The sequence below is a fragment of the Apis mellifera genome, linkage group LG3, assembly GCF_003254395.2.
Source record: "Apis mellifera strain DH4 linkage group LG3, Amel_HAv3.1, whole genome shotgun sequence".
Lineage (NCBI taxonomy): Eukaryota > Metazoa > Arthropoda > Insecta > Hymenoptera > Apidae > Apis > Apis mellifera.
Window position 1 is genome coordinate 2,345,883 of NC_037640.1, and position 21,529 is coordinate 2,367,411.

Sequence of the window (21,529 nt, forward strand, 5' to 3'; positions counted from 1 at the left end):
TGCGACCACGCGTGTGAATATAACTGTCGATCTGAATATTCTGCACGGAGCAGCAGCACCGTCCAGTGCCGTATTCGCGAAAAACGAGAGGGAAGCCAGCTCGTTTTCCATTCAGGAAAAAAAAAAAAAAAAAAAAAAAGGTGCGATTGAAACGAACGATTCTGTTTACACAGACTAACAATTCTTCGCTTGATGTTTCGAATATCGAATATATCTCCTCTTTTGCTATATTTTACATTGAATTCTTTTTTCCCCGAGCATTTTTTTAGATCGTGGAATTCTTAAATCGTGTTCAAACAAATGGAAGACAAAGACATGTTTCGCGTGGTATTTTCCTCTTGAGGAAAAAAAAAAGAAAAAATATCCTACGCGAATAAAAGAGAAGATGAAAGACGCGAAGTTGTATTTGCTCAGCCCATTTCTACGAGATCACGAGTTAAACACAGCAAACCGTCGGTGAATACGTTCTTGTTTCTCCTCGGATGTACCAGCATTTATTTATATTCTTCCTTTCAGTTGCTTTTTATCGTTTCTATACGTATTTCCCTAACAACGTTTTCAAGACAAGACGGGGCGCATTATCCCGGAGACAAAAAGAAGAATCAGAAACCCGACAATTTATCTGCAATTCTCTACATTAAATGTGAATATAAAATATAATATTTTCTCACTGAGGAATAATTGTTGTTTCTTCTAGTTTCTTAAATCTGAATCATGATTCGATCAAATTTTTATCTCTTTTTTTTTTTTTATATCGTTCAAGGTCAATAATTCCATAAATGGAATTGAAGAACGTCGTGTTGATTCGCTAAATAGAAACAATCAGAAAGTTTGTACGAGGATACGTAAAAAAATTCGGCGAAATTTCGTGCCCGGATATACAGCCTATTGTGTTTCTTCTTTCGCGCAGAGTAGGAGACACTCTCGAAGAATGATGGTTATGGGAAAAAGAGTGCTTGAACACGGACGTTGGTCAGGCTCCCGCGGTTCCAATTACGATTGAAAGGCGGCCCTGTTTGTTCGCTTCCTATAACTGCGGACTCTTCAGTACCTTGTACAAGGCACTCTTACCCCATGGCCACTTTCGAGTTTCGACGCGTGTGTTTCCATGACGAACACCGCGATTCCACCAAGCACAAAAATTCTCCTTTTTCCAGTCTACGATTATTATTTCATCGAGAGTTTTCTCTATTCTCCTTCGTTTTACATCAAGATATTTTCAAATAACCCGCGTTTTGTTATTGTCGTTCTCTACCTAACCTTCTTATACAAAAATCCTTAGTTAAATAAATATGGCCGAATGACGAGACGCGTTCGTAAATATTTCTACGATAAAACTTTAATTTTGTGATAATCGTGAAGTGTTTAATCTAATTAGTAAATAAAATTATTTTGAACAATACAATTAGAGTGCTATACAAAAAGTTTTTCGTTAATTCTTTCTATATCGATGTAATAAAGAATGAAATGAGTGATCCTTTGTGAGTGAGAATGAAACGAGTGTAAACAATTTTTGTTTTTAAAAGCTAAAAATCAGTTAAGTTTATGTATAAATTCTTCGAAGGATAGTTGTGTTTAGACGATTTATTTGATTTATCCTTCTATTTTGTCAAAATTGAGAATGATTGCCCGATAGTATCGCGGCCCTGTTTTCGAGCTAAGTGCCGTGTAATCAAAGGATGATTGCTGACACAAAGATGGCTGATTGGCTCGTTTATGTTACGGTAATGCTCGAAGCTTGGTGGAACGTCTCTCGATATCGAGCTCGTTTCTCGTGCTAACGAGATTTCATCCATGTTCTCATTAAAGAATTAAATGAGAATGTTCTCGTGAGACAGTAGTGAATGTGAATAATAATTCATCATTAAGGAAACCATCGTATCAAGAGAAGAAAAATCTCCTCTTTAAATTAATAATCCGTGAATTCTCGTAAAGGTCCTCAAATCTTTCGTTAATTTCGCGTATCAAAAGATAGAGAAATAGCTTGAATCGTCTAATAATCGTTCTTTCTCCGTGCTCGAATTATATTCAAACGTATTAAGGTAAATCCTTTTCATTCGATATTTTTCATTATTCGTTCGATTCATACGATCTATTTTCAGTGTCTTGAAACAATGAATTTGAAAGAATTTGAAAGAGAGAGAGAAAAAAAAAAGAAAAAGAAATAACGAGAGTTGGATGATTTTCTAGTCAAATCTCTGCAGAATGATTTCAAAACCATAAATTGTTCTTGGGAGGTAGACAGTAAAGTCTTCAGCAGGGTGTCGCAAAGATACCACAAAGATGGTGTAGATTCGCGCGGCAAGCATCGATGCCACGAGAGGGTTGCTTGTTTACAAGCGACAGTTGATTTGACAAAGCCGTGGGTCCATTTATACGAGTGAATATTACAGGGCAAAGTCGAGGGGTGGCTTGTTATCCGCTCATTGAAGTTAACCACGGGGCTAAGTGCGCTGGGGAGTGCCGGTCGGTAGGAGCAAGGAGAACTAGTGACTAAAGGTTAGGTATATGTATACCGACGGAGGGGATAGCTTTGCAGTTTGTAGAGAGAATCAGTGAAACTCCGTGAGAAACTGAGAGAGAAAATTCAAATGGAGACAGATAGATACTGGCGAATAAGAAACAGAGATGAAGCAACGAGGAAAGGAAAGGTAGGCAGAAAATACAACGAGTTGAAAAGAGATAAAAAAGAAAAGGTGAAGAGAAATAGATCAAGAGAGAAAACAGATAGTGATGAATGCGACATATTCGTGATGTCCATATATTTAATGAATATTTGTAAAAATTGTCTACATATTGATGTCAAAAGAAAACTCTGAAATGATTTATGGTATGGTTCTTTAATGTTTCTATTTTTTTAAAGATTTAGTAAAAAAGTTTCTTCTTTAATAACATGTGAAATTAATTTCTAATATAGATCATTATGCCCGTTCTATTGATGAGCTTTGAAATAATAACCTTTGAAACGCTAATGAAATTAGTCCCATCGCTAGAAGAGGGTGATGGAACGAAAGATGGATAACAGCAGGGTGGCCTGGAAGAAGATAGCGTAATGGGCAAAGAGGTGAGGAGGGAAGAGAGTTGGTAGAACATTGACGGGCCAATGAGAGGCCAGATCGTTGCCGAGGTAACCGCGGGGCTTTCCGACGGATTATTCGACCGAGATTGAAAAGTTAGCACCGTGCAACGGGCGGGGGCTCGTCGACGGAACCACTCCTGTTTCTCCAGAACGAGCGATCTACTCGCGACAGGGCTAACACAACGGATTAAGGCTTATTTTCACGTTCGTAACAGCTCAACCCCTTTTACTCGATGTCATTATGTTACAACAGGATATCATGCAAATGCGCTCTTCGCGATACGAGATTCATATCTCGAATTGTACACGAATACGATGATATTGCTAGCATAATATTTAATCGATATTATAATCTTTGATTTCTTTTTAGGATTGAGGATGGATTTATATTCATATTCCGTTTATGAAACATAAATTTCTGGTAATTTTCTTTTATTTCTTTCCAAGATCATTAAGATGCAATTAATTTATTTAATTATTTTTTCTGTTCTTTATAGATATATCATGATAAGTTGCTTAAAAAAATCCCGTTTAAATTTATGAAATGATTATTTTTTTCACAATTAAAAATTATTTGAATCTAATTGCTTCTTTTTCCATTATACTCATATAACAAAAAAATTCTATTACAATTCATATAATTCATAGAGCAGTCTTTTAAACATTTTGCCTAATTGATTCAAAAAAAAAAAAGAAGAAACTCTTAACAGTTATTTTACTTTGGATTTTTTTATGACAATCTTATAGACAAGATAATACGGTGAGATCGTCTCAGGATTGTTGGCAAAATGTTCGTCGGTGACGGGTCAAGCGTGAGTATGTCCCGGAAAAATGTTTATTTTTGCAAGTACACGATGCACATAGTGTGCATCTAGCAAGCTGCTTACCTGGTAACCACTCGGAGTTACCTGACACGTGTATAATTAATGCCCGTGATGACGAGGCGCGACACTCGCGCGCGCACGCTCGTGGATTATCTGTGCCGGCGAAAAAAAAAAAAGCAGGAGAACGACGTTATGCGAAACTCAGGATTGCGGAAGGGAGGAAGAAAAGAGAAGTGATAAAAGATGGGAGAGGAACAAACGCGTTGGAAGGAAGATGAAGCGATTCTTGCCGAATGGATGCCGAGGAGAACGAAAGGAAAGATCAGACTAGGGAAAGGGGAGTGACGGAGCAGGAAAGTTGTCCAAGTAACCGACGTGGAAACGTGGGATAATGACTACTTTTTCATATTTTAATTACGCAGTAATTAATTGAAATGTTTCCTCATTCGTGAGAGCACTCGAGCAAAATGAGAGGCGAGTAACTCTCCGCGAAGTCGGCTTCGGTTCGTTTTTTTTTCCTTTCTTCGAAGCAACTCTCCGCGAATTTTCTCTGTTTCCGCCATGTTCGACCTGAGGATGTTTCGCTTCCTTCGTTCTTTCACCTCTTCTCGCAAAATTAGGCAGAAATCCTTTCATGGAGGATTCATCTCTCTCTCTCTCTCTCTTTTTTAAAAATTCCAACGTGTGGTTAATTATATCACTAATGGCCTTATCGTGAAAGGATTCTTCTGATAATCTGACCTCTATGTCTCCAACACTTCTGTCATCGCACCCCTTTTCCATCTATTATCCGCGACCGTGTGCATCGTGCTTAAAGTACTAATTAAATTAGTTTCGTAAAGCGAAACTCGTCGGCCAGACTTTCGATGCTATCGATTCGTGGCGATCATTAAAATAATTACAGATGTTCGTCGTTAATTGCACGGATACTTGGTTGCTTTCGCGTTACAAATATTGTCTATAAATTGTCACGATGTTGTCAATGATGATAACTCGCAGAAACAGTTATTGAATCTTAAAATTTATATGATAAATAATAAGAGATTTAAAAATTCGATTCGTGTTAAGTTGTTTATATGCATATTAATATAATATCATTACATTTTTATTAGAATTGTTAGATAATTTATTGTCATAGAAATATAAGACAAACATAAAAATTTTTATTTTTTCCAATTTCATAATTTCAAAATGATTGTTTTGTTCATTAAAAAAGGTAGCTTCAATTTTATCTTAAACTACTAATATAAATTACTATAAGTAATATTTGCAAAAGTAATGAATTTAAACGAAAAAAAAAGTTTTCTGATTATATTTTAATTAGATTTTAGTTAAATTAGATTTTCATCTATACTTTGCAAAAAAAAATATCATTTCTTCATCAAAATTCTCTCATGCAGATTATGTATCTGACCTGATTTCTCACAATTATGTTTTTTCTGCAATTCACAAAATAACGTCTCTAACACGAATAAATTGCACATATTACATATTAAACTTCAATAAAATTCAAGGAATATATCATACGTATAATCATTTCACGTTGGAAAGTATTTGCCAAAGTAATTTTCCATCGGTTTAATTTTCAGTGGATTTCTTACGATTCCTAGAAATTTACTCTTATTCGGTATTCCAGGGAACGTTTCGGGCTAGCTGTCTCGATACCTCGAGAGGTACGAAGGACGCTTCGTTACTCGTTACCTGATGCTGACGCTCGTTGCGGTAGAAAGGGAACAATAGCGAGACGAGAAATAAGAAGGAGACGGAGAGAGATAGCCAAAACGAGGACTGGTAGGCACGCTTTTGTTAGCGAGGATGCTTGCTTGCTACGTACAATTGTCATCTACTTGTTCCAACTATTGTTTCCGGTAACTCTTTCGCGGTAACGAGGAGGAACCTCAATTAGAATGGTTTGAGGACTTAAACGCCCAGAGGCTGCCGGGTTTTAAGAGGTAGCGAACATTGTTTCTTTTGAGCGATAACTCGGTGATACTTTTAGCTATATCGTGAAACATCGTGCAGCAACTTCTTTGGTGGATAATTACTAGGCACGCTTCAGGGTATGATACTGTTACACTCTCTACGAATAAGTCATCGTTAATGTTATCAAAACTTTTCTTTTTAATTGACATCAATATATTTTTTTTTTTTAAATTAGCACATGCCATTAACATAAAACTAAAATTTGTAAAACTTGTTCGGTTAGAATAGATAAAGTAATTGATATTATTTATTGAAAAATGATTTCTTATATGATTTTGATTATGCATTTTAGAAAAATTTCATTATATAACAATTGAATATTTATTTTGATTATTTTTTAGATGTCGTACATTGAAAATCGAATAATCTTCAATTAATGTGATTTTAAGTAAAAGAATTTTTAAGTATTTTTTATGACATATTTTTTAAATATTTTGCTTTTTTTTAATATATGTTACTTAATTGAAAATATTATTTTATAACTAAAATAATATCATACATTATATTAGTTAAAATTATATTAATCTGAAAACATTGATTTTATTTCTTTTTATTTTTATTTGTTTATTTAATAATTTTATTTTTAATTAGTTAATATTTTATTTATACTTTATAAATTCATTGAAATAATTAAAAAATAGAATTATTATGATTTAAACTTTTTACTTATTCATATCTTATTTAATTTTCTATCTTAATTAAAAATAATTTCAATTACATTATTTCATTATTTCATTATTTTGAATAGAATTAATAGATTAATAGATTAAATAAAAAATGATTTTAGATCAATTTTAAGTAAGAATAATTGAAAACATACCTTTATTTCTTGGCTGACATCCTGATATACAATTTGGTATATTGGGTTTTAACATCAACTCTCAAAGTACAAATACTAACTGGATCAAAAGTGATATGGATAGATCTAAAGTTATTTAATTTTTGTTATTTAATTAGTATTATTGTCAAATTGATTTGGATCAAAATTGATCTAGTTATTATAAGAATATTTTGCTGCATGAAATTTTAATAAATATTTTGATCCAATAAAATTATTTTTAAATCCACTTATAATTTATGAAACATCTTTTCAATATAACAAACATTGAATTGATTACTTAATTGATTTTGAATAGACTATAATTTACTTACTTAATTCTAGATACTCGTTTCATTAATGGCACGAAAAGTAGGCAATTTTGCGACCCGCCGATTGAAGCGAATCAATATTTGTTTCATTCGAGAACAGCCACAGAGTAGCTAGTCCTATATACACTGTGTACATATAGCTGTGTTGTCTGTTATCGGAAATCCATCCGAATATCTGGAATTTTTTTCGGTGGCATGCACGACTCGTTTTATGATCGCCTGTGATACACGACTGAAATTAAGATGTACAGAAGACGAAATACGTTCGATAAAAAATAACAAACTGACAAGAAAGAAACGTGATATCTTCTGCCTTTTTTCTGTCTTTTTTTTTTTTATCGACTTTCAATTCATAACACATTTTACATAGAATTACAACTATTAAGATCTATTAGCCAGTTTAAGTTTTCTTCTGCTTCAAATCTATCTTCCTTGATGCTTTCTTAAAGTTTTATTTCATTGATCTTCCAGAAACTATGGAAAACGCAAGAATAATATCCGTGTTGGTAAATCGTTATTAACATGGCATCCTGTTATTCTAAGAGATACGGAACAAGCAGTCATTCACAAATTCACAAAGTCCTGGAACGTGGAGATCCGCACGAATACTCTTCTAAAGTTATGAAATCCTGGTGGTGCGAATGCTTCTGGCGCCACACGGTTGATGAGTGACAGGACATTGACGAGTCTCAAGGGATGTTATATTTCTTCAAACGAGAAAGGATTCTTCCGTTTGATCGATTAAGAAAAAGTTCCGTTTTACATGGTGTCCTGATCGACGAAATATTTACTGTTTGAAAGCTTGCGAAAGCTCGACATTCGATTCAATCTTAAAGGGGATTCATTCGACTTCGAAATACCTGTTCGCATGATATCCTAGTGTGATTGGATATTTGTAAGATATAAGCGCATATCATTGTTGAATGCAATATATATGTTTTTATTTATCTGATTGATAATGAAAAGAGGTAAATTTTAGAATTCTATTATTGTTTAAAATAAATATGTCCAAAAATAATGGAACCAATAATAATAATTGTTTAATATTCTATAAATAATTTGTAGGATTAGATATTAAAGTGAATTTGAATTAAAAAATAGATCAATAAGTCTTAGCTTTCGAAATTTTTATATAAAAATAGGAACAATCCTGATCAATTTGTTTAGTCTAATTAAATAAATTTCTGTAAAGTTATACGAGCCTAATGCATCTATGACATCAATAAAAAAAAAAAGTTTCTGCGTATGTTGATGTAACACGAACTTCATTTTCAATGCATACTCAGGACATCCATAGAGGATAGGATTCCAGATATCATAGTAGGAGGATAATATCCAGGATCAATATTATCATGTTGTCTCTCAGTTATTTTCTTTTATCCTGATACTTGAGCTTATTTTGTCTTTTGAAGTCCTTCTATTAAATCGATACATAGTGTTACTTTTTAAATGCTCCTTTTAATGAAAAAAAATTGCTTCTTTATTAAGTTCGAAGATTATTGATATGTAATAAATATAAAACATAACTGAGATATCTTTCTCAGTTAATTATATAAATGGAATACATATTATCAATATTTTAATCAAATTCTTTTAATCAATTTTTGAAATAATTAAAACTTCAAGGCTTTAATTAACAAAAGATAAATTTATGATTATATCAATAATGAAACAGAAAATAAAAATTAGTTATTTCTAACAAATAAAATTTCAAAATCATGATTATATAATTCTTTATCATGTACAATTATTCTAATACTCCATTTTCATATTTATAAAATAATGATAAATAATTTAATTTTTAAATAACAATAAATTTCTTTCTAAGATTATTGCAATATATATTATTTTAATAAATATTTTAGGAATTTAATTAATGTTTTGTCGTATTTATTCGAATACTTTTTTTATTATTTATACAGATATTATTTTGCATTCTATAATACTTCCATCTAATTCTACTTTCCTTAATCTAAATTTCCTCTCTCCTTCCGGTATCTATGTAATTTTGCGGAAATGAATTCTGATAGCTGATTTAAAAACTTTTACTTTTATACAAATTTAAATCAATGTTATTATTGCAGCAGTAGATTCTATTTTTATATAAAAATAAATAAATTATAGATATCTTTTAAAATTATATTTTATAAATTATAAAATATTAAACTTTTGATTGGATAAACTTTTAATAACGTATTGAAATATTAATGTTTATTTTTTGTAATTAATTTTTATATATGATTCGATGATAACGTATGTAATAATTTATTTGCGAATTTTTTCCCTAAAGAACGCTAAATTGATAAATTTCTCAAAAAGGCAAAAGTCTCACTAACTACTAGGCAAAATAAACAGGATTTCATCCTTCGTAGCAAGTTCTGCAATCGTGTGCAACCTATTTTACTCTATATGTCCTTGATCCTGAAATATGCTTCGCGTTTGAGGCAATTATCCTCATTAATGTAGGCGTGTGATATCCTTAATTTAATTGTATCTTTTCTTTGATGATACTGTTCACTTTTGCATCAATATATTTACTTGAAACAAAGAAGATTGAAATATTGTTTGTGTCATAATTCTATTTTTTAAATTAAATTAGTTCTTTTATTAAAAAAATATCAATAATTAATTAACATAAAATTTTAAAAAATTATTGCAAAAATATAATATTAATTTTTTTAATCTTTAATCAAAATTTATTTTTATGATTCATTTTTTCAATGTAGTATTTAAATTATAAATATTAAATACTATGAAAGTTAAATTATAAAAAAAGATTTAAATGTTAAATGTGTTAGAAAATCTGTATATGATATCATATAAATGCTATAATATTGTGAAAATAAGATGCTCTGCGCGTTAGGATAACAGAATATACTAGGAGCATCCCAATTCCTATTCTTGCTGAAAATGAAATATTTTCGATAGCTGATTAATTGTAAGTTAAATAAAAGTATACTTCGGTTCAGGGGCACGTATTTTATCAAACACGCTGGAATCAGGTTCGTCATCAGGATCAAATTCAATGCTCATTGGATCAATCTTAGGTGGAGGTCTTGGTATTCTTGATTGCCAGGATAGAATTGGATGCATTATACTTGCTTCTACTTTTTCTCGAACAATTCTTTCTTCATCGTTTCCATCAATTTTTATTGCAGATTCGCCTGCATATTCCATCATGTCAATCACATTTTCTTCATATTCTTGTATCTTTAATAATATTATTATAGTTATAATGATGCATAAATTTATCGATTTTGAAATTAAATTTGATTCATATTTTACATCTCGTTCAACATTTAGTCTGAAATCTTTAGGATGAACACCTAATTTAACGTCATCGTTACCGGTGATTGTTGAAGATAAATTATGTTTACTTCCTGTGACAATATTGTATCGACGATTGAGTAGTCTTTCTCTGCAGATGTCGCTATTTACTTCCATAAATATTACTCTAAAATATTTAACATACTGAACAAAGAATTTTTTAAAAATTTTCGCATTTAAATTTTAAATATTTGCTCTCTGTTTTTCTTTTTTTTTTACCTATTTGGAGGGGTAGGACTCAAATCAAATAATTTAAAATCTTCTACAGTCTTTGGATAACCCGTTAAAACCCAACCCCTTTTCAAACACTCATACTCAGATATATATTTCTAAAAATAATATTATATCACTATTATTGAAATAAAAATTCTATTCATTAATTTTATTATACTTCAACAATTTGAATTCTAATTTCAGGTTTGGGTCTTTCACCCCATTCTTCTTCAAATAATCGAAGCATTTTTCCTAAAGAATTTTGTTGTAAACGCGCCTGTTCTGCAATATAATCATAATCAACTGAAATAAATAATAATTTTTGTTATATATTTTATTATCATATTATATAGTGTTATCGAAAAATAAGAAACTAATAATAAATAGATAAAAATTACTATAAACAAGATTGAATCGTTCAGCTAGGTATTTTGCTACAGTAATACAACCAGATCCCCTAGAGCCAATTAATGCAATACGAAAAAGTGATGGTGTTCCACAATGTTTCTTTATCTTTGCTAGTTTTGCACAATCTTTTCCAAGTTCTTCAATGGATCTGATACCTACTTCGATTTCCTGAAAATAAATTATTTTTTAATTTTATTTTATTTCGAATATTACTTTTCTTTATTATTATGTTTGTTATTTTATTTAATTAGAAATAAAAACTTAACCAACTATTAAATAATGTGCATATACTTCTCGTAATTCTCGTAAGTTTTTTAAATAATGATTTTGTGATTTTTTAGATTTTATGAAAGTTGAATGAGCATTGTTTGTATAAATATCGTTCCATTTTTCTATAAAAGAAAACCATGTAAATTTATCAAATTTAAATATGTTTCTTTATAATTTTACCATATTCATTTGAAACTTTGAGTTGTATTACATGTGTCGGTATTATACCCATACGCTGAAATATTCGTGCTTCTTTTTTCGTTCTCGGCAAATCTATATTATAAATTAAAGATAAAAAGAAGCTTTTAAAATATGCAATTTTTTTTCATCATGTTTCTACATCTGTATATTTTTTTATTGTTACCAAATAGCAACCATCCACTTTCATGAAAAGCTCCGCTTTCTAATACTTTTCTCATTGCATGTGCAAGATCTTCTGATTCCTCGCAATAACAAGTATCCTAATAAAAAAAATTTATTTCTTGAAAAAATGATAACAAAAATCTGAATTCTTCTTACATCCTGCTGAGTATAAACTTTACGAAGATCTTTCAAGCTCAAAGGAAATACACCTAATTCTTTCTGAAGAATTTTGGCTAATGCCTTTCTATCTGTATACATAAAATATTTTTTTTTTACTCTCAAAAAATATAATTTGATCTTAAATAACTTATATATAGAAATTCAATTTAACCTACCAAAATTTTCAGGTGCAATTAAAATAATATTGGATACATTGAGTTTTTTTGCAGCAAGATGAAGATATTGTTTCATAAATACAAGATGGTCTTCAGGTTTTTGAATCAATAATTGAGTTGCCATTTCCTGTGTATATTTCTTTTTTTTATGTGAAATAAAATGAAAGTAAATTAAGAATAATATTTATGAAATACAAATTATTTACATAAAATAATTCATATAGACGATGTTTCTCCATATACGACATAAAATTTGCATACATAGTATGCATTTTTTTGTCTGTTTCCTGTAATCTCGACATTTTTCATTTTAGAATATTCTCATTTTACATTTAAAAAATGTATTTTTATTTACTTTTATTTTATTTTAAAAATCATAATATATTTTTATCGTATCTAATTACTGTATCGCATTTATTTCAATTGTTTTATTTATATTATAACTGTATCATGTATTACTTTTTGTTTTTTTCTATTTTATGTATATTTAAAAATAATATAATATTTATATATTGTTTAAATTCTTTTTTTTGTAAAGAAATTTTTTTTACAAAATGTCAATTTTACTAATTCTTTTTTTATTTTTCTTAATAGATAATAAATATTTTATTTATAATTATAAATTACTGCAATATGCTATAGTATGCGGAAAATTGGATGGCGCCACGTGCTTTCGTTTTTTATGGTAGTAGATCGGGTGTGAAATATTGAGGTTAGGAAACTAAGTGCACGTTTCAGTATGTCAACCGATAAAAAAATATTAGATGTTACGAAAAAAATATCTGACATGGAAATGGAGGAAACGGGGAAAAAATTAACACATAAAGAAAAGAAAAAATTAAAAAAACAACAAGAATATGAGAAAACGATGGAAATGTTAACGAAAACTGGTGGTCAGGGTCATAGTGAACTTGAAACAAATTTCACTGTTTCTCAGACTCAAAGTCTACAACGAAGTAATCAACAATTAGAAAATGCTGTTGATATTAAGGTAGAAAATTTCAGTATTGCTGCTAAAGGAAAAGAATTGTTTACCAATGCTAGTTTATTGATTGCACAAGGTAGACGTTATGGATTAGTAGGACCAAATGGGTATATATTTTTCTAACTTGTAATTAATAAAATATAATTTCAATATTAATTTAATGAATAGTATAATTTTAATTTTTATTTCAGTCATGGAAAAACTACTTTACTTCGTCATATTGCAAAACGAGCTTTTGCTATTCCACCTAATATTGATGTTTTATATTGTGAACAAGAAGTTATTGCCGATGATACTCCTGCTGTAGAAGTAGTACTTAATGCAGATGTAAAATGTAAAGATTTAATGACAGAATGTAAAAAATTAGAAGAATTTGTAGAACAAGGAGATAACTCTGTTCAAAACAGATTGCAAGAGGTAATTTATTAAATATATTTTAATAATTATATTATAATAATATATTTTTTTATTATTTTTTTTTTAGGTTTATGAAGAATTAAAGATTATTGGTGCAGATTCTGCAGAACCACGAGCTAGAAGAATTCTTGCTGGTTTAGGATTTAATCGTGCTATGCAAGATCGAGCAACAAAAAATTTTTCTGGTGGTTGGCGTATGCGTGTTTCCCTTGCTAGAGCTCTTTTCTTAGAACCAACATTATTATTACTTGATGAACCAACAAATCATTTAGATTTAAATGCTGTTATTTGGTTAGACAATTATCTTCAAGCCTGGAAAAAAACTTTACTTATTGTTTCTCATGACCAAAGTTTTCTAGATAATGTATGTACAGATATAATTCATTTAGATCAACAAAAATTATTTTATTACAAGGGAAATTACAGTATGTTTAAGAAAATGTATGAGCAAAAAAAAAAAGAAATGATTAAAGCATATGAGAAACAAGAAAAACGACTTAAGGATATGAAAGCTTCAGGTCAAAGTAAAAAACAAGCTGAAAAAAAACAGAAAGAAGCTTTGACTAGAAAACAAGAAAAAAATAGAACAAAGATGCAAAAGCAAGAAGAAGACAATGCACCTACTGAATTATTACAAAAACCTAGAGAATATATAGTAAAATTTAGTTTTCCTGATCCACCTCCATTGCAACCACCAATTCTTGGTCTTCATAGTATGTTATCAATATTTAATTTTTTTTCATATTTTAAGAAAAATAATTTAAAAATAAATATTTTGTTTTAGATGTAATTTTTGCTTATGAAGGACAAAAACCATTGTTTATTGATGTTGATTTTGGCATAGATTTAAGTTCTAGAATAGCTATAGTAGGACCTAATGGTGTTGGCAAATCTACATTCTTGAAATTATTGACAGGTGATTTACAACCAATAAAAGGAGAATCCATAAAAAATCATCGATTAGTAAGTAATAAAAATATATTTTATTATTTAAATAACAAAATTATATATTTAAATTATATTTTATGATTTTTAGAGAATAGGAAAATTTGATCAACATTCTGGTGAACATCTAACTGCTGAAGAATCACCAGTGGAATATTTGATGCGTTTATTTGATTTACCATATGAAAAAGCTAGAAAACAATTAGGGACATTTGGACTTAGTTCTCATGCTCATACAATTAAAATGAAAGATTTATCAGGAGGTCAAAAAGCACGAGTTGCATTAGCTGAATTATGTTTAAATGCTCCTGATGTTGTAATTTTAGATGAACCAACAAATAATTTAGATATAGAATCTATTGATGCATTGGCTGATGCTATCAATGAATATAAAGGAGGAGTTATTATTGTTTCTCATGACGAACGTTTAATTAGAGACACAGAATGTTGCTTATATGTAATTGAAAACCAACAAATTAATGAAATTGATGGAGATTTTGATGATTATAGAAAAGAATTATTGGAAAGTTTAGGAGAAGTTGTTAATAATCCAAGTATAGCTGCAAATGCTGCTGTTTTGCAATGAATATTTTATTTTTGTAGAGCAATAATAAGTTTTAACGGTTCATAAAATTAATCTTTTTAAATGAATACTCCTTAAATATATCATTGCTTTCTCTATATTAGCTTTTTTTCTGTAATATGAGATTTCTATTATTAGATTGATATGACTATCAATGTTGTAAATGCGAAATGTTATTTAAATTTTGCTTCAAGATATTCAAATTTTATCATGTTTCATAGTTGACAATTAAAATATTGTCAAATTGTAATAAAATTATAAATTTTAATATGAACTATAATTGTCATGAACATGAAAAGTTGAAAGATATTACTGTTTTTAATATATAAATTTTATTATTTATAAAATTAAAATATTCTAATTCTTTCAATTTTTCATATTTGACAGTTATAATCAATTTCAATAGATATATTAATCAAGTCTTCGAAGAAATATTTATATACATGTGTATTATTATATTCTACACATAATTGTGTAGTTTGTATTATAAAAATTTGCTTCATGTTTGAAGAAAAAAATAGAAATGATTTATATGTTGATCTCTACTTAAACAATTTGTACATATATGAATTTTGTATTAAAATGAGAATATATATATAATATTGTGTTTAGAAGACGTAATAATTTTCCTTGAAAATCTTGTTTTAAAAAATTTTCTTATCATAAACGCTTCTAGTAATTTCTAATAAAATCTGAAAAGAGTTGGTTCTACTGAAATGCGTATAACCGGCGGCGCAATGTTCGCTGCCAAAAGGGGTAGACGAGTGATGTGAAAATTGTCAAATATTTTGTGCGAGGTGGTGTCTTGCGGTGAATTTGATAGTGTCGCAAAAAAACGTCGCAATGTCCAGTACTCTGGAGAATAAGATCTTAAATTTGCAAGAACGTCTTAGAGCAGAAAATGAATCAAGAGATAGAGATAGACAGAACAGCGAGGTTGGACCAGGAACGAGCCTTCAATCGTCATCTTCGGGATCTGTCTCGAGTTCTGCTTCACGTCGTAAGTTTAATTTAAACATCTTTATGATTATGATAAAATTTTTTCTTGATTTTTTTTCCAAAAATTTTGAATAAAATTTTAGTTTTATTACTTGTCGTACAGGTTATGTTGATCATCACAATTTATTCTGTTGATTCTATATACGATACTTTTTCAATCTTTCTATTTAACGCGTAGTTTATTTCATTCAAGTTTTTAGTGATTTTTGCATGAATTATATACTTAAATGTTTTCTTATTTTAACAAATAAATCGAGTTTTGATATAAATAGAAAAATGTTTAAATGAATCATAAATAAAAACAATTGAGTAAAATTATCTTTGTAATGATAAAAATGAATATTTTCTTTTATCTAATTTTGAATGATTTATCTTTGATTTAATATTTATGATGATGATTTAATATTTATCTGTTAATAATCAAATATATTATTAATAAAATGATTTGAATGAAACTATGAATGTTTATAAGAAAATTAAAAATGTAAAAATGTATGTACATATGGTATGTACATTTTGTATAAAAATATACAAAATATTCAAAATAAAATATTTATCTTAGAAGATAAAATAAATTTTTATTTAAGTTTCATTTTTTTAAATTATATGTATAAAATATTAATTTATATAAATATATCTAATTTAATGATAAAAATTTCTTATTATTTTTTTGTTCTTGAAATATGAAATGTATTACTTTTATTTATATCTTAAATATGATTGACTTTTATTTCTAATATAGCTCCAATACCAACATTGAAAGTCTCACAGATACCTCCAAAGAAACAGGATAGTGAATTTGAATCAAAACTACAAGAAATTATGAAAATGAATGGTATTTTAAATATTAATGGTCAAAGGTATCAAACTGAAATGAAAGATTTAGAGCATCTAGGTGAATTGGGAAATGGTACCTGTGGTCATGTTGTAAAAATGAGGCATAAACCTAGTGGTGTACTCATTGCTGTCAAGCAAATGAGACGTTCTGGTAATGCAGAAGAAAATAAAAGGATAATTATGGATCTTGATGTTGTTTTAAAATCACATGATTGTCCATATATTGTGCAATGTTTGGGTTGTTTTATTACTGAATCTGATGTATGGATTTGTATGGAATTAATGGCAACTTGTTTAGATAAATTATTAAAAAAAACTAGACAAGCAATGCCAGAAGAATTTTTAGGAAAAGTTACAGTAGCAGTAAGTGATATTATAAATTTTATTATTTATTTTAAATATCACTTTGAATTATTTATATTAAAAATATTTTTATAGACAGTAAAAGCATTATCATATTTGAAAGAAAAGCATGGTGTAATTCACAGAGATGTAAAACCTAGTAACATACTTCTTGATGAAAGGGGAGGAGTTAAATTATGTGATTTTGGTATATCTGGTAGATTAGTTGATAGTAAAGCAAAAACTAGAAGTGCAGGATGTGCTGCTTATATGGCTGTAAGTATATTTGATATTATTTCTTATTATGTCTATATTTTGAAATTATTTCATGAAATGTTGTTATAATTTTATAGCCTGAAAGAATCGATCCTCCTGATCCAACTAAACCAGATTATGATATAAGAGCAGATGTTTGGAGTTTGGGTATCACTTTAGTTGAATTAGCTACAGGGGTATTTCCTTACAGAGATTGTAAGACTGATTTTGAGGTAAAATGAATAATATGTATTATGTAAAAAATATATATTATACATTAAATGTGTTTTTGTTATTATATAATTATATTTATATAAATTTGTAGGTATTGAGCAGAGTAGTACAAGATGATCCTCCCTCCCTTCCACCAGATGCATCGTTTTCTAAGGAATTTAGAAATTTTGTGAGTTGTTGCCTTACAAAAAATTATAAACATCGTCCAAAATATCATAAACTCATGGAACATCCTTTTATTCGAAAATATGATGTACCACAAGATGAAGAAACAAACTCTTCAGTTCTAAATTCTAGTTGCCAATGGTTTGGCAGAGTTATGCAACAATTGGAACCAAGGTAAATTGTCAATAATATTAGTTAAAAATACTAAAATATAGTTTTTAGCTTTTATATAGAACATTTTTGATTAAAAAAGATATACGTGATAAAAAAAACGAGATATGCTATTAGAAAAATTCGTTCTATAAAAAACGAATAGAGTTTTAAACATGGCATGAAATTCCCAACTAATATCATAATGATTTGGTTTGGTTTGAAAATAACCGGGTATTGTTTTTTTATATTAGTTTTAAAAATTTTAACACACTTCAGCATTCATGGTTAATGGGTAGGTATTAAAAAACAGCTCGAAAAATTACGCTGAATTTTAAAGTTGGGTTTTTGTTGGATACTAGTTTTTATATATTTATCTCTTTTTATTCATTACCAAACGACATTTACGAACCTATCCATACATTTCGATTAAAAGTTTGCGTGCGTGTTAAATTGTGTTGCAGCGTTGAGCTTGAGGGAGGCAGCGCAGCATAGCATCCCCTCTCCCTCGCCCCTGCCCCTTTTTCCATTTTCCTTAAAAATTTATCCATAAATTCCAAAAAACTTAAAAAAAATACACCTCACAATTATCCAAAAATCTGCCCGATTTTCATTTCGAGTTGTTTGGTTTGTGCACGCGCCTGTTACACACCCCACCCTTCAACCCTCATTCATGGTAAGCATTGTTTTTATTTATTTGAATATTCATTTATTTGTCTTTATCTTATGTAGCGATCTGCCAGTGGCACAAATAATTTTTTCCTGTGCACACTCCATTCATTATAAAATATATAATTATTTTTTCAGTTATATTATTATATTTTTATTCTTATTTTAAATATTAGGAGATATCAGTTAAAATTTCTTATGTTTTTAGCATGCAATAATTTCAAATTTTTTTATTTTTAAATATAGATATTTTTTATAATCTGTTACCTTGGTAAAAATTCCTCTATCCTTGTTTGTGTTGCATGATTCTATGATTAACGTTCTAACTTCTATTAACCCTCTGTAAACTCAAATTTTTTTACAGAATCATCATGATACGATTATCTTGGTACCAGTGATATTTTTAAATGAACTATGCTAATTTTGGGGATATAGTAATTTATTTTTGATAATATACAAAATTATTGTTTAACATTATTGGATTTAGTTTCAGATTGCCAGGGTGGCAGCAGCGAATCACGGGTCATGTATCTCTAAAACAAACAGCTCATCTCAGGGCTCAATCTGAAGTACCAGCTTTCCTACGAAGCAATGTCACCAAAGACTCACAAAACTCCAGCTTTTTGCCATTTCATCAACGATCAAATAGTGAGAATGGTGCGAACTACGTATCTTATAGTCCATACGCTCTTAGACGAAAGGAAATTTCCAGGCCATTTTCTCCTCCTTCGTCCAATGAGGCGGATATATCAGAAACGAATTTTCAACGACCATATTCACCATATAAACAACATGTCGATCAAAATAGGGATTATTCTTCAAATCATTGTTCTATTAATGGACAAGGTAGACAAGAAGGAAGACCGTTCTCTCCATATCGACAAGATATTAGTACAATAGAAGGAAATAGACTTTATTCACCATATCATGGACGTTTCACGGAAGATCGAGATACCAGTAAGGAAAGATGGCAAGGTGTCTCTAGATCTTTAAGTCCATTTGCTCGAGATTATTCACCATGGAGGAGAGAAAATGTTGACCCTCCAAATGTAATACAATCAACTGAAAGTGGACGTTATTCTCCATTTCTTCAACAACGATTAGGACAAACTCCATCTGTGCCTCAAACTCATCCACAAACGCAAGATATTTATGGTAGTCCTATGATTAGTCGTAAAAGGTAAATAATAATGTATTATTATATAACTAATAATTTTTAATAATAATGATTATGAATTACATATGTTAATTTTTTTTAATATAGGTTTCCTTCTGAGCCTCCTCCACAAGGATCTCATGGTTCTACTAGCCCTGAATTATTAATTTCTCGTTTTGCTCATCAATTGAAACAAGAACCTTCATCTGTTATGCCACCTGTTCAGGGTGGATCTAAAGAATCTGCCAAGAAGCGTTTTGCTTCTTATGTTCGTCTTAGACTTGGAAGTGAACGTGCTCCTTCGCCAGAACCACCACCAAGATTAAGTCGTGGTGAATCTCCTCTCGCTCTTAGAAGGAATTTAATAGATCAAGCCTCTCCTTCTTTTGCACGAAGGTATTTTTATTTTATTGGCTTTAAAATGTAAATAATTTTTTAATCTAATTATTTATTCCAAGGTATGTTTCATCTTCTCCGCCTCAACCACCTCCAAGAAGGTTATCGGAAAGTAATTCCGTACCTGGTAGCCCTCAACATGTACGAGCTCGATTACGTTACACTCCTGAACCGCAGAGGAGACCTCCGCCTCCATAACCCACCGTTACGATTAAATCATATTCTTTGTTGGTGCCATATGCGATAACTGAATTAATTACATGTATCACGTAGAACCGTGTTATAATCAACAATGGTTGTGCACACAAGTGATCTGTGCACAATATACTTGAAAACAATTCTAAACCAAAAAATAGTTGTTTGTAATACTCGGTGATATTGTGAATTCTAATGTACGTGTTTGAATCATGGACTTGAATACGTACTGTATGATGTTATTATCGAACATTGAAATTGTTCGCAAGGATAAAAACAAAGGTAGACTCCTAAATTCGAGAGGACGGTCTTTGAGATTCATTTTTGCACGATTTCCATGGCTGTAACGTACCGCGTTGAACTACTTTGTCAATAATTCTCTTATCGACGTGTATTTATATAGAATGCAATCACTGATGCAATACGATGCTCAACTTTTTATATTGCTTGTAAAGATATAAATAAATGTAGTATGTTCGACGTTTTTCTAAAAAAAATTAATAAAAAATAAAAAATAAAAAGAATTAGAAAAAAGAACAAAAAAAGACGAAAAGAGAAAAGGAAATCGTTATTAAGGGATGCGGCATCGTACTGAACGCGTAAACCGTTCCTATCATTCTTCGTTTACGCTTCTTTTCTTATCGAGGGACAAGTGAGAATATATGAAACCAAACTTGTAAAGTAGTTTTCTCGTCCTCGGGCGGCCTTGCAGTATCTCTGCAATTTGACTTAGTTATGATGATTTTTCACATTTCATTATCGTTTGTAAAATAATATCAAACGCATACAGCGATCACTGAGTGAATCAATTGAGTGAAAACCAAATCATAAAAAATATTAAAACGACGTTTCCGTAAGGAAAGCACAATATTCACGTCTCCTAGATTCTACGAGTTTCAACAAATGTATATTATTTAAATAAGAGGCGTGTTTGGGCTAGTACGTTGTAATTATTATTTTTAATTAACATTTATTCATTAACTTTGTTCAGTCTACACTCGTAATCACCTTTGTCGCTTATTTGACAAATGGATCTGTTGCAATGTAAATAAACTTATATTTATACGATACCATTGACTTATTTCATTTATTTCATTATTTGCATTGAAAGTTCAGAATAAAAATTATATTCATTAATATTTATGATTATTGCTCATTGGCGCAGCCATTTATTAATGTATTTTTATCGTGTACTGCCACGTAATGCTAAGCAATTTCTTTTTGTTAGGCGCTCATGCGCGATGCTATTA

General features: G+C 29.7%; 3 protein-coding genes and 1 long non-coding RNA gene across 5 annotated transcripts; 3 read left to right on the forward strand and 1 right to left on the reverse strand.

The window, feature by feature from the left end:
- The first annotated feature begins 1,286 nt into the window (after nt 1-1,286).
- Nucleotides 1,287-5,694, forward strand: LOC100577538. Of its 2 annotated transcripts, XR_003304373.1 has the most exons (6): nt 1,287-2,042; nt 2,103-2,830; nt 2,918-3,283; nt 3,450-3,500; nt 3,577-3,891; nt 5,540-5,694. It is a non-coding gene; the product is annotated as an uncharacterized LOC100577538 (long non-coding RNA). The 2 variants fall into 2 exon arrangements; XR_003304372.1 differs by lacking the exon at nt 5,540-5,694 and having other exon boundaries at nt 3,577-4,079.
- Nucleotides 5,695-9,776: 4,082 nt separating this feature from the next.
- Nucleotides 9,777-12,245, reverse strand: LOC100576953 (adenylate kinase 8). Its single transcript, XM_026439637.1, has 8 exons — nt 11,773-12,245; nt 11,618-11,714; nt 11,434-11,526; nt 10,974-11,165; nt 10,754-10,878; nt 10,582-10,691; nt 10,321-10,489; nt 9,777-10,245 (listed from the first exon to the last, which is right to left on the reverse strand). The coding sequence occupies exons 1-8, from the start codon at nt 11,872-11,874 to the stop codon at nt 9,979-9,981; spliced, it is 1,155 nt and encodes a 384-aa protein (XP_026295422.1). The 5' UTR covers nt 11,875-12,245; the 3' UTR covers nt 9,777-9,978.
- A 373-nt stretch (nt 12,246-12,618) lies between these two features.
- LOC413390 (ATP-binding cassette sub-family F member 1) lies at nt 12,619-15,492 on the forward strand. The gene is made up of 5 exons (XM_623252.5): nt 12,619-13,043; nt 13,128-13,353; nt 13,421-14,066; nt 14,138-14,316; nt 14,390-15,492. The coding sequence occupies exons 1-5, from the start codon at nt 12,691-12,693 to the stop codon at nt 14,882-14,884; spliced, it is 1,899 nt and encodes a 632-aa protein (XP_623255.1). The 5' UTR covers nt 12,619-12,690; the 3' UTR covers nt 14,885-15,492.
- Nucleotides 15,493-15,592: 100 nt separating this feature from the next.
- Nucleotides 15,593-21,347, forward strand: LOC413389 (dual specificity mitogen-activated protein kinase kinase hemipterous). The gene is made up of 8 exons (XM_006557980.3): nt 15,593-15,881; nt 16,623-17,080; nt 17,156-17,335; nt 17,413-17,547; nt 17,640-17,887; nt 19,020-19,712; nt 19,797-20,084; nt 20,147-21,347. The coding sequence occupies exons 1-8, from the start codon at nt 15,725-15,727 to the stop codon at nt 20,280-20,282; spliced, it is 2,295 nt and encodes a 764-aa protein (XP_006558043.1). The 5' UTR covers nt 15,593-15,724; the 3' UTR covers nt 20,283-21,347.
- Nucleotides 21,348-21,529: the final 182 nt, after the last annotated feature.

Bases quoted from the DNA above. Each gene is read 5' to 3' on its own strand.
- LOC100576953 (XM_026439637.1), bottom strand. From the start codon at position 11,874: ATGTATACAGATAGAAAGGCATTAGCCAAAATTCTTCAGAAAGAATTA. The intron at 11,166-11,433 runs GTAAAATTATAA...AAAATTAAAAAA, and splicing joins CAAAGTTTCAAATGAATATG to TAATTTATTTTCAGGAAATC. The intron at 10,246-10,320 runs GTAAAATATGAA...ATATTATTAAAG, and splicing joins GACTAAATGTTGAACGAGAT to ATACAAGAATATGAAGAAAA.
- LOC413390 (XM_623252.5), top strand. From the start codon at position 12,691: ATGTCAACCGATAAAAAAATATTAGATGTTACGAAAAAAATATCTGAC. The intron at 14,067-14,137 runs GTATGTTATCAA...ATTTTGTTTTAG, and splicing joins ACCAATTCTTGGTCTTCATA to ATGTAATTTTTGCTTATGAA. The intron at 14,317-14,389 runs GTAAGTAATAAA...TATGATTTTTAG, and splicing joins CCATAAAAAATCATCGATTA to AGAATAGGAAAATTTGATCA.
- LOC413389 (XM_006557980.3), top strand. From the start codon at position 15,725: ATGTCCAGTACTCTGGAGAATAAGATCTTAAATTTGCAAGAACGTCTT. The intron at 17,081-17,155 runs GTAAGTGATATT...ATATTTTTATAG, and splicing joins TAGGAAAAGTTACAGTAGCA to ACAGTAAAAGCATTATCATA. The intron at 17,548-17,639 runs GTAAAATGAATA...ATAAATTTGTAG, and splicing joins ATTGTAAGACTGATTTTGAG to GTATTGAGCAGAGTAGTACA.